This window comes from Larus michahellis, chromosome 3 (genome assembly GCF_964199755.1).
Source record: "Larus michahellis chromosome 3, bLarMic1.1, whole genome shotgun sequence".
NCBI lineage: Eukaryota > Metazoa > Chordata > Aves > Charadriiformes > Laridae > Larus > Larus michahellis.
In genome coordinates this window covers 128,072,879-128,085,972 of record NC_133898.1, presented here as the reverse complement: position 1 = coordinate 128,085,972, position 13,094 = coordinate 128,072,879, and the positions used below count along the sequence as shown (strand labels likewise).

General features: G+C 46.8%; 1 protein-coding gene across 1 annotated transcript; it reads right to left on the bottom strand.

Moving 5' to 3' along the window:
* Positions 1-2,309: 2,309 nt before the first annotated feature.
* Positions 2,310-4,377, bottom strand: LOC141740158 (gallinacin-12-like). The gene is given in 2 exon segments (XM_074578387.1): positions 2,310-2,738; positions 3,960-4,377. Coding segments are annotated over 2 exon segments (282 nt in total). The 5' UTR covers positions 4,093-4,377; the 3' UTR covers positions 2,310-2,589.
* Between the last annotated feature and the right edge of the window lie 8,717 nt (positions 4,378-13,094).

Here is a 13,094-nt window from a genome sequence, read left to right as displayed (position 1 = left end):
CCTTCTTCAGAGGGTTATGGGGTACACCAACCTGGGGGTGATTAATTTGAGCAGTATTCCCCATCACACCCTTATACCAAAGTATCTCATACTGCTGTTTAAGCAGCTCCTCAAGAGCTGTGCTGGTGGCGGGGTGCTCTGCTCCAGGCGAGTTAATGGGTCAAAAAAATACGTCAAGAAACAGTTGTGAAGGGTTCATGGACTGGAGGGTGCTGTTCTCCACTCTCCACCATGTCCTCGGTGCTTTTTCTCTCCTCCCTCTGTGTCAGACCAGGCAGCTAGAAGGGAAGTCAGTTCATCTTATTCATCAGGCAGAAATCATGATGGAATTTTGTGCTTTCCTTTTTTGTTGGGTTGTGTTTTGGGGTATTTTTAGGCTTATTCCCAGCCAGATCAGCAAGCAAGGGAGAGTGGGACCTTGCCTTTCAGCAGCATCATGTATTACGTTACTGCCAGAGGGACAATGTTGCCTATAAACTGCCTGAGTTTTTCCACCTTCCCAGGTTGAAATTTGGCTGGCCAACAGGTCAAAAATGTATAGGGGGCAGAAGGCCCAGCAGCTGGCAGGGAGATGTACAGGGTGAGCTGCATGAGCCCATATGTTCCGTTTTCTTAGGAAACCGGGCTATAAACATGGTGGCCGAGCGTCCCCCACATAAGAGGCACAAATCATGAATTTTGTGGACAAATGCAAGAAATAAACTGTTTGATTTGGAAAAAAGCCTGCCTGTGCTGTACTCATACATCAGCATGCGTCGGAGAGGCGGGCTGGATCTGGGAAAGAATTTGGCTCCGGATTCAGCCCCGTCTCTGTTTCCAGCAGCAGTTCCCAAGCTGACAGCCGTCTCTGGGTAATCCGGCTCTCCTGATGGCTCATCCAAGTGCAGGGGATCTCCAGGGGAGCACTGGTGTCTCCCTGTGTGTGTTGGTGTCCCGGACTGTGTTATGATGACCCGAGGAGAATAGCTGGGCTGCTAAGGGGAGAATGGAGAATGGATGAATTAATTGTTGGACCTCTGGCGATGGGTCCTGACCCTGGTGAGGTCAATGGGAATGTTCCTGTTTGATTCATCACAACAAGAATTTCATCTCCCAGGGAGGACTTTTCCCTGGCTCCGACCACCCTGCCTCGGCTAATTGGCATAGCTCTCTCATTACATCATTGTTTTCTTGCTTTCACATAAATGATTGACCCAGAAAGAAATATTTTACCTGGAAAGGGAGACCGAGAGCTAACTGACAGAGGCAGGGGAGTGTCAAAATTTCATGCTGAAAAAACACAGAAGGGCTGAGAGCGGATCTGGACAGCTAGTGGATTTAGACTGATGCAGCTCATAGGTGGAAAGCTGTTAGGTGCAAACAGGATAATTGCTTTGGGAGTATTGCTGGGTGATTACAGAGGAAAGGGGGAGCACCAGAAACGTGGTCTGTGGATGAGGAGAGAAGCCTGTCAAGGGCAATGGTACACAACTTTCAGATCCATTCCCCACCATGTTTAAAACAAGCAATCTTCCCCAAACTGAAGGAGGGGAGATTGAGATGAGATATTGTGAAGAAATTCTTTGGTGTGAGGGTGGTGAGCCCCTGGCCCAGGTTGCCCAGAGAAGCTGTGGCTGCCCCATCCCTGGAGGGGTTCAAGGCCAGGTTGGACGGGGCTTGGAGCAGCCAGGGCTGGTGGGAGGTGTCCCTGCCCAGGGCAGGGGGTTGGAACTGGATGATCTTGAAGGTCCCTTCCAACCCAAACCGTTCTGTGATTCTGTAATAAGACTGGGCTTTTTCTTGGTCTCGCTGCATTGTGGAAGAGGGATGAACCTGGTACGACCTTGCTGGGTTTTCCATTTTCTGGTCTAGGCGGTGGCTGATGGACAGCACATTCCTACTGTGAACCCATGGGCAAAGGGGCCTGTATACATGTGGGGAATCCCTACTCCTTTTCTGTGCCTTATTTCTCTGACCAGCCCTTCCCAGAACCTGTAAGAACCTGGCACAGCCCAGAAGGGAAGAGTAGATGTGGGGGCGGTGCCTGAGAAACACAGACCACACTTGCCTTTATGTCAAACCGGGTAGCTTTTGCACCAAAAGTGATGGAAAAAGGCTGCCCCCATTGCAGCTGCTTTCTCTGGGGAGGGAAGTAAAGAGACGGAGCCACGCTGCTCTGCTGGGAAGGTGTGGGCAGCTATGTTCACTCCTGGTCGGTGGGAGAGAGTGCATCCCACCACCAGCAGCTTTGCTGAGCATCAGCAGGAGTCACAGACGGGCACTTGCTGTTCTGTTAAACTTCAGGTTTATTGCTTTCAGGCAAGGGGAAAAGCAATTTCTCACCTGTGCGTGACAGGTAACAACCAGATGCCAAAAGGGGCAATGCACAGTCTGGGTGGCCCCAGTTTCTCCTTGTCACAGTGTTTCCTAGAAAGTCACAGTGAAAGCAAAAAGCAACATGTTGAGAAGTCCACTGGTCAATCCACAGCCATGTTCTCCCAGGAGAGCAAGTCACAGAAAGGCACAACATCTCCTTCCCAACAGCAGACCATTCCTTCATAGTGGAGCCTGCAGCTCTTCACGTGCTGCATGTTCCTCCTTTGGAAATCTTCAGCTCTTTGTGGTGGTGGGTGACAAGCTTTTGCAACAGAGAATGATGGGTTCAAAGCAGTAGCTGGCCAGATATTCACCAGAAACACAGTTTCCAATTCGGCACAAGCCCCCTTCATGGTTACAGCTATCTGGTCCATGAGTGTCTCCTGTACAAAGAAGCAACAAGTTGGTGGGTAAAATGCACGGAGTGGGTAAAATCATAGAATCACAGAATGGTTTGGGTTGGAAGGGACCTTTAAAGATCACCTAGTTCCAACCTCCCTGCCCTGGGCAGGGACACCTCCCACCAGCCCAGGTTGCTCCAAGCCCCGTCCAACCTGGCCTTGAACCCCTCCAGGGATGGGGCAGCCACAGCTTCTCTGGGCAACCTGGGACAGGGTCTTATGAGCCTCACAGTGAAAAATTTCTTCCTGACATCCAATCTAAATCCCCCATCTTCCAGTTTGAAGCCATTCCTGTCATCCTATCACTACATGTCCTTGTAAAAAGTCCCTCTCCAGCTTTCTTGTAGGCCCCCTTCAGATACTGAAAGGGGCTGGAAGGTCTCCGCGGAGCCTTCTCCTCTCCAGGCTGAACCCCCCCAGCTCTCTCAGCCTGTCCTCCCAGCAGAGGGGCTCCAGCCCTCCCAGCATCTCCGGGGCCTCCTCTGGCCCCGCTCCAACAGCTCCGTGTCTCTCCTGTGCCGAGGCCCCAGCGCTGGAGGCAGCACTGCAGGGGGGTCTCCCCCGAGCGCAGCAGAGGGGCAGAATCCCCCCCTCGCCCTGCTGCCCACGCTGCTGGGGATGCAGCCCAAAATCCCCTCTGGCACCATGTGCCCTGCCAGCCAAGCCAGCACCGTGAGTGTGCACAGAGCCTGGGCGTGCACAGCTGCAAAGAGCACACCCGCGATCCCTGCCCCAAAGGACAGCTTCGGACATCTGTTAAAAAAAAAACAAGTTGCAGAGCCAACCTCACTCAAGGAGCATTTTATCACGGGTTTGTTTGTTCAGGACGTTGGCAACGAGTGTGCACGGGAGGTCAAAGCGGTTGTTCTCACCCCACCAAGGAGGCAGCTGCAGCCTGAGAAAAGGCAGAAATATTTTCCCAGAGCACAGGACATCTCCTCTAGGGCTTCTCCAACCTGTCTGCTCCTAGAAAGCCAAGGAGGTGCCCTGTTTTCACAGCTTCTTCTCAGCTCATTTTTGCGTTACCCCAAGGGATTAAATCATGCATTTTGCCAAAGTATCTCACTCACTATCTCATCCAGAAACCTGAAGGCGCTTTTCCCCCTCAGTACCTGTTACATTTTGATTTGATTACACAGTAAGGAAAGATTACTCCTGTGCTCAGACACCTCTGTTTACCACCCTCGGCCTTCCTGTTCTTACCGTGACTGGTGAGGGAGATGAGGATTAAAATGAACCAAAGGATCCCCATTGCTTTGGTCCTGCTGGAAAGTCACAGGGCTCAGCGTGAGAATTTGCAGAAGCCTCTGCGTGCAGCTGGCATGCTGGATGGCATCCGGGAAGAGGGAGGGAATAGGCAGGAGTTAATTATATTCCAGTCTCGGGAGTGACATTTGCTGCTGAGAAACCCTCCGTGTCGTTCTGACCCAGCGCTGCGGCTCCAAGCAATGTTGACTGGCTTCACATTCGCTGGTTATCTTCTTCCCCGATGCCTCTCCCCAGGAGTTGGCATTTTGGACTGGTAAATTGCCAGTTGCAGGCAGGTCGGTGGAAAAAGAGCCTCGGGGAGATCCTCTGCCCTTCACCTGCAGCCACCAAAGTCCCCAGGGAGCTGATGGGTGGGAAGGTGGCAACCTGCAAGGAAAGACTCCCAAGGAGCTGCAAGGAGGAGAACGGTGCAGTCTAGGAGTGATTCATTTTCGATCTGAGCTCATGCAAATATTTTCTCCGGCTGAAACCTGGGCGTGATTTTTTTTTCCTGCCAAAGAGGCTATTCCAGCTTTGGCTTGCGAGGAATTTGGGAGGCTTCATTCCTGAGCGTGATGAGCACACAGCACTGGTGGAGGAGGTAGCCGGTTAAGCTCAGCAATGCACCACTTGGTGGGAATTATGTGATAGATATGCAGCTCTTGATGTCAAATCAGCTTGTGATGTTCCAGCTACCCTCGCCTGGCTGCTGCCCCTGCCTGGTCCTGCTGTTTGCTGTCCCTTCAGCTGTGCTAATATAACTGCTTCTGTGAATACATCCTAGACTGGATAGTTGAAAGATCGTGGTTAAAAATTCCCTTCTCCCAAAGAAAATGTAGATCAAAGGCACTTGATAGAGTCAAAGTTTGCTGTCCTGGATCAGAAGGCATGAAAAGCTTGATTTATGTACCCTTAGGTATTGGGGATTTTTGCATGAGTGACAGTGGCAGACAAGACACTCTGGAAACCTGGCATGATACCCTAAGTCATCTCAAGTAACATCAATGCCCAGCTGTGGGCAACTGAGTCTGGCCTTAAACCCAAGAAGGGCAAAAGACAATTTTTTTTTCTTTCTCTAGGCTCAGGTGGGTTAAAAAATCTTGTTCAAAGACTGACCAGTCCTGTTCCAGGGCAGTCAAGTGCTGGACAACCCCTAATTTTCCTCATCCACTTATTACCCCATTACTCCATGGTCACCTGTTGGACCAGAAATAGGTCCAACCACTAACTTGGAGTGAGAGCAAGTCCCTTATGAGTGGGATTGTTTCCTTGGGTCTACAGCAAGGAGCCGGTCTGGGACCTTTACACAACTGTTTGCACATTGTAGTGTTTGGACTTGCCCCTCTGGGCTATGTGGTGGGCAAACCTGCAAAGCAGGTCTGGCAAAAGGGCTTGAATCTGTGGACCATTTTGTGCTAGAGAGATACTGATCTTGGGGGAACAACAGAGTCAGCAGCCTGCTGCACTCTGATAATAATTTCTAGATGAGCCTGCTCAGGTTTTGCAAAGGACTGAATTTTTTCACCTCCTCTGCCCAGGCTATTTTTTTTTTGATGTGTTGCTTTCTCAGCGCATTTCCACTCCAACAGAGGGGTGCGGGTTTGATTTTTCCCTCTAGTCCCCTCCCAAGCACCATTGCTCCCCTCTCCTCATCCTCTTCGTGCCTTATAACTGATGACAAAGCTTGGCTTGTCCCACATGTCACTGTGTGCTGTATCCTCATCTCCCTGTTGTGAGGGTGAGATGTACTTTCTCTTGAACATAGAATCATAGAATGTGTTGGGTTGGAAGGGACCTTTAAAGGCCATCTAGTCCAACCCCCTGCAGTGAGCAGGGACATCTTCAACTAGATCAGGTTGCTCAGAGCCTCATTCGGCCTGGCCGTGAATGTCTCCAGGGATGGGGCCTCCACCACCTCTCTGGGCAACCTGGGCCAGTGTCTCACCACCCTCACTGTAAAGAACTTCTTCCTAATGTCCAATCTAAAACTTCCCTGCTCTAGTTTAAAACCATTGCCCCCCATCCCATCACTACATGCCCTTGCAAACAGCCCCTCCCCAGCTTTCCTGTAGGCCCCCTTCAGGTACTGGAAGGCTGCTATAAGGTCTACCCGGAGCCTTCTCTTCTCCAGGCTGAACAACCCCAACTCTCTCATCCTGTCTTCGTAGCAGAGGGGCTCCAGCCCTCTGATCATCCTTGTGGCCCTCCTCTGGCCCTGCTCCAACAGGTCCATGTCCTTCTTGTGCTGAGGGTTCTAGAGCTGGACACATGTGGTAGGACTGCTTGCTGCTCCTTGCTGTCTCTGAGACTGGAAGGTGTGTGGTAGGTCAGGACCCTTCGCATGCTGCCTCACATCCTGGTCCATTCACTAGGGATGTAAGGAAGTGAAACAACCCTGGAACTTAAAGAGCTTTCTTCCCTGTGGCGCATGACAGTGTGGCTCAGGTCAGCCTTGCAAAGAGAGCTTGGAGGGTCTTTTGTAATCTAAAGAGGGTGCACATCCGGACATCTTTTGTGGCTGAATGATGGGACAAGAGCTTGCATAGAAGGGGCAGGACATAGAATCATAGAATGTTTTGGGTTGGAAGGGACCTTAAAGATCATTTTGTTCCAATCGTGTTAAGCTCTTGGTTGGTTACCTAGACTGTCACATGGAGAGGTGATGCTGCAATGGAAATAAAGTTTTCCCGTTGGCAAAGGTCAATATAATTTTACACATCTTTAAAATGAAGGAAAAAAGTGTTAGACCAAGGTCATCTCACCTGTCCAAATGCTGGCTGATTAAGAATGGATTCACTTTGTGGTCAGTGAGGGATGAGTGTAATGACATTGCCAGTGGATCTGTTCCTCTCTGTAGACCAGAGGAGCAGCTTAGGATGACTAGGATGATGGTTAACACACTGATTTAGAGAATGACCTTTCTGGAGTGTGTGGTGGAGACACAAATGAGCCATTTGCATTAGTTCAGACCAGAGTAAAGGATACTTCAGGTGCTGAGAAACAGGATGATGGAAGCTTGCTGCCTCAAGGGGCTTTCTGTCCTGTATGGGGAAGGTTTGAAATCCTTCCATCCAAGGAAGGTGCTAACGCTTATGCTCCAAGGGTCATTTTTAGATGCTAGGAGATGAATGCCACCCCTCCTCATGTTCATCTACGAGATGTCCAGCTACTCAGCCTTCAACTGGAGAAATCAGAAAGCCAGCTGTCGTGACTGGGAGCTGCTGAGCACATGGAGATGATGCTCAGAAGCAAACACTTTTTTTGCCTACATTTTGAATGAAACTTCTGTAGTTAATAAACTCAAACTTACCACAAAGGGAAGCCCAAACTGCATAAAATAGTTTTAAACAGACGGTTTTAGGTAGATTTGCCCAGAATATCTTGCATGAAGACTTCCCGTACATGGCACCTGTGCTGAAGTGGGTACAGTATATTGGTAGAAATTGGGAAGCAAGGAAGAGCAGTTGACTGGAATCCTGCTTTGGAGAATGGGAGTTGAATAGTGTAGGCATGCCCTGACCATGCTAGTTGGACAGCCCTTTTTTCTATCACGTTGTCTTTCCTTCTATTAAGAAGGAAAGGAAGGAACGAAGAGAGAAAGAAAGACAGAAAAAGGAGGGAGCTGTAATTTGGATTACGAGGGAATGTGGATTCCAAGATTGTTACAGGAAAGTTTCTGTGGATTTCTGTGTGTGGGTGTAATGGAGAGACATTCTGCCTCTCTCCATACATATATGACTGTTAGACCTGTTTATTTAGTATTTATTGCCCTTGTTATATAAAGAAACATTTCACCTCTAGTTAATTATACACTTCACATGTTAATGAAACCAGACATCTTCTATACAACACTAGGAAGAAAAATTGTTTTCTTGTCCATGCATTTATGTGTTTTTCTGCAATTACAGTTCTGTGCAGCACTTCCATTCTCTGTGAGGGCAAAGTCCCACTTGTTCTTGCAGACATTTGATTTCTGGAGGTACACAATGACCCCCCTCGTCTTGACAAGTATGGAAGTTTGATGTCGTGTCTGCAATGAAAAGGATTTTAAGTCAAAACAGAAAATATTACACCACCATGCGAACCAACTCATACATGGAAAGGGTCATGAAGTTCTGGTTACTTTCTCTCCAAAAGCAAAGACACAAAAAAGGACTGTGGGTGTCATCGGAGGACTTCTGTAAAAAGAGGAATTTGTGACCCACCAACTTGGAAAAGAAACAACCGAAGGATGGATATTGTAAAGATATGAAGAAAGTGGTTACAGAATGACTCCATTTCATCGGCAGTACAGAAGTAGGTGGTACTGAATAAAATTATGAGGGAAAAGGTTTGAAAAAAACAAACAGAAGGAACTCCAAATGTAAGGTGGAAAAATCCAGTAAGGACTTTTAAAGACAAAGGTGCCTAAATCTAAAAGTCCTGAGCTGCAAATTCATGAAAGCCAGGAGAATATATAAGGAAGTGTAATTATATGCTTGTGGTGTTCATTAATAGTAATTTTACCCATAGAGAGTAACTGTATAGAAACATCCACTTCTGGCCATGGACAGATGTAGGACGTGGATCAGATGAACCTTAGGTCTGGTTAACACAGTTGTCTATAAAGCATGTATTGACTCAATTTTACATGTTGACTATTGAGGAACTCCAAAAATAAGCAAGTTCAGAATGGATTAGATCAATTAACAGGGAAGAGGTCATCTGGCACCTATTAAACATAGCAGTGTGGATGCGGTCAGCAGTCCACCAACAGATATATCAAGCAAGGAGGACTCCGTGTGGGCCACAATTTTTATTTTATTTCCCTGGGCATCTGTTCTGTTGGAGATGGGACGTTGGTCTACGTGATATTTGACCAGGCCAAAAAGGCAATTCTGTTCCTGTGCTCCACGCTGATGTTATGGAGGAACAGACAGCTCCATCTTTGCAGGTGGGAGGAGATGGTTTGGGCCATTTGGAGACAAAGAGAGTAAGAATGTGTTTTGCTTCCTCTCCAAACGTTGCCTGCCTGGATAGTGTTTCCACACATACCTATGCAGCAGGTTTTCTGACGCCGAGAGCAAGTTCCAAACGCGGCAAATGGTTCTGGGCAGGATTTTGAATGGAAGCAGAAACCATGGTATCCAACACAACGTAAGGTGTCTTTGGGCAAGCCGAGACCTACAAGGAAGAATGGGATTCCCAGCTGTGCTGCACGATCAGTCTGTTTCTCATGGTCTTCTTCCTGCTGAAACCCCATGAATCCCAATTAGGGGTCTGATACAAATACGCCCAAAGCCCAAGGCAGCATTTCCAAAAGTTTTGAGAAACCTCATGAAACCTCACAGGACTCTAAGGAAGGTCTTTGTACAACTAGACTAAAAATGTAATTGTTGATGGCAAATTTCTGAACATATCCTGGGCATATATGTCGAAGTAGTTAGGGCTGGCCAGCCTTTAGATGCTTCTAAGTTCTGGGACTGCAATGCTGCAGTCTGGTCAGGCAGGGGACAGCATGGTGCTCGTAGACCCTGAGATGTGTCTATGACTTAAAAAGAAAATCAAAAGCTGGGATCTGCCCCAGTTAACAAGGACAAGAGGTTTGCCCAGTTCCTTCTTTCTCTGAAAGACTTACTCCAAGGTGGCGAGTTTCATTAAGCGTGAAGAAAAGCAAGGCTAAAAGCACAATGAGTGAATGAGTCAGTGCAGCAGAAGGGCTCAGGAAGAGGAACCAGAATATTCAGAGAGCTTAAGTAAACTTCTCCGACGTAGTTCAATTTGAGTAATACAAAGGAACACCTCTGCCGCTCTTTTGCTGTATGCAAAGGAGACAATTTATGATCCTGGGGTAGGAAGAGGCAGATGATTTCCATGGTACCATCTTCCAGTAGTCCCACAAAGTGGAAGAAAGAGACTTCAAAGAGTCCTACAGAGCCAACACCTAGTAGTGGCTTCTGTGGGGAGGTTCTGGTTTGGCATTTGGTCACCATAGGTTCATTTTTCACTTCTGCTTCTAAACTGAGAAATAGGGAACGGCTCTAATGAAAGGAGCTGAAGAGCATGGAGGAGTACAGTCTGCACCACTGCACAAGCTAATTGTACCTCCTACACAGGCAGACCCCAGTGTGGGTCTTGCCCCTTACCTGGAACAGCCTCGAGGAGGAACAGGAGAAGAGCCATGAGGCAGGAGAAGAGCTTCATGGTGGAAGGTCTCAGCTGCAGCGTGGAGACAGGGCCACAATGCCAGAACCTTTGAGCAGGGAAGGAGGGAGCATTCTGGCATTTATAGGGCTATGGGAACAGAGCTGCCTGTCCGGAGGACCTTGGCAGTGGTGAATGTGGAAGGCAATGAGTACAGCTTGACCGCTGCGCACGGCTAAACCTGAACAATGCCAGAGGGTCACAAAAGCAAGCGGAGAGGTAACTATACCTCCCTACCTAGCCACCGGGAAGGTTCCTTCTCAATACCAACCCACCCAGAGAGCTTCATTACTTGTTAAATTCAAAGAAGGTGGTTGGTAATGGATGACCCACAGAAAATTAGCCGTTGCTTTGGTGAGAGAGAAAGTGCCTGAGAATGCCAGAAGACTGTTGATGGTGATGAGTATAGAAGAAGGTCCAAGGTGCTGTTGCAGTGTTTGCAGTCTCCATTCATCAATGCAAATAAATGATTTTTTGCATCATTTCCCTAACTGAAAAATAAAATTTGAACCAACTAAACAACCAATTTTCTTTCTGGAAATATTAGTTGGTTGATATTATCGACTCAATTTAGTCGCCCAAATATACAGGTCTAATTCCTGCGGGCTGCCCTAGGGTATCCCAAGAATCTCATGGGACTACCCAGTAAGACACAGGACCTCTCAGACAACCTGCATATGACTAGAGGGGCAAACAGATGGCCATGTGTATGGCCTAACTTATTTTAAATGGCACTGGAGAGTCACATATGGTCAACAGTGGTGGTCAGCACTAGACTCAGATACTGAGATGTAAGCCTCTACAGTGGATGTGGCTGCATGGGAATGAGGTGTTTAATTAGTGGTTGTAGGACTCAAATCACATCTTTAGCTAGAGTGGGACCTTAGGAGCCAACACACATGCAGAAACCTGCACCATAGATACTCATATTTAGCTGGCCAAGTCCAGAGCTAAGGGCATCTATTGTCATTAAAGATGCCTCAGGGATCCCATCTGGCCTCCAGCTGCTGCTCCATGAGGGTGCAGATCCCCCATAGCTCCTGAATGATATCTGCCAGCCCCAGGCAGACATTGACATTTCTAATGTCACAGGACCTCTCAAATGGCTGTAGTCTCTATGTGTCAGCAACCGGGTCAATTCCTAAAAGTTTTTCTTAATTGTCATCTTCTGGTTGTGGACATTTTGTAGTAAAAAGAAAATAAAATAAGAGAAGGTTATGGAATTTTTGTAAGGTCCTGCTTTGTGATGCAATGATCAAAAAGTTTAATACGAAATAAAGCAGGGAATCCTGTCCCAAAACATCACTCTGCTCTCTAGACCACTCCCTGTGCAAGCCAGGAGACCTGGGGTACTGTCCCTACTCCAGCAGGTGTATGATTATTTTTTTTTTATACCACATACAACAGCATAAAGAATTTTCCTAATTTTCCCTAATTTTCATGCTTGGATATCTAGTTTCATGTATGTGAATCCATCTGGATTTAGATACCCAACTGGTTTAGGTTTTTTCCCTTTTGAGATACTTACCTGAGAAACTACATTGAAACTTCTGGTAAGGTCACGTGTAGAAGATATTTTTTTCCAAAGTCTTAATCTTATATATTAATCAAAATTGTCTTCAGACAAACTGGGAATATCTCATGAATGATATGTATATGGTTTTTTCTCAGTCGTTATGACAAATATGAGTTACAGCAGAAGCTTAATAAGTTAACAAAATAAAATACAATCTTAATAAAATATGAATCCTCCTCCTTTGTGTGAGATACAGAAATCTGGCACATTGTCAGAACAACATGTCTTAATTTGTTATATCTGCAGGGGATAAAATTGGAATTTTCCCCCTTAAACCAAGTTATTGCATCTAACGGTGTGAGAAGATGCAGAAGGAAAGACTCCAGAAGGAAAACAGGGAACTCATGTACTCAATGTCAAAAATAGAAGAAAAATCCCTTTATTGAAGAATCGTGAATGAGCCTGAGCTAATTAGCAGAGATACCTTCGAAGCTATTAACACACCTCTTTTTTCCTTTCTTTATTCTTTGGGAACATAGAATATTCCTGGTTGTTTCTTACAGGATCTGCATTTGTTATAGACTCAGCTTCCAATCAGACACTCATTTACATGGCAGTAACGTCTGCAGCTTCCTCTTAGACCACACCGGAAAGTGTCCAAGACGTCCCAAGTCCTGCTGCCTACACATAGAAAACATTTTGTACTCTGATGAGAATGGATAGGCACAAAATGTTATCAGATCAACGGGTTTGTGGTCAGCTTGTCTGCAAGTAATCTACAGCCTGTGTTGCATGCAGAGCTGAGCTTCTGAGTGACGCACCAAGCTGGAAAACAGAAAGAGGTTTGATTTGGGCTGAAGTGAACCGGGACTTTTCCAAGTTACTGCTATGAAATTGCCATTGGGAAAAAAAAAAAAAAGCACATTATTTCACTGAACGTGGACATTTCCGTTCATATTGAAATGCTGTGCTGGGCAGGCGTAAGACACAAAGTAAATAAGAGCTGGGTCTTTGGAAATCCCTCCATGAAGTGGTGCTGCCTTAATTTTATCCAGGCAACAGAAAGAACCAAACTCTCTTTTGTATATAGAAAACAGATGAGGAACAGTCAGCGTCTCCAGTGGAAACATTCCACTTGCGGTTCTGTCTCCAGAATTATTTAATAGACGTAACCAATATCTGCAAACAGTTTGTGGATGCCCTCAAAAATTCATGGCCAAATTGTTGCAAACTTCATACAAGCATCAAACTATTATTTCTTAACTAAGAAAGGATTCTGAGTCTACTCTAGGATGGCCTGAGGTAGTTCTCAGGAACATGGCAGCTTAGATCCAAAACTTTCTGCTGCTAGTTTTTGACGTTGCCTTCGCCAACAGGCTCTTCTGAAACAA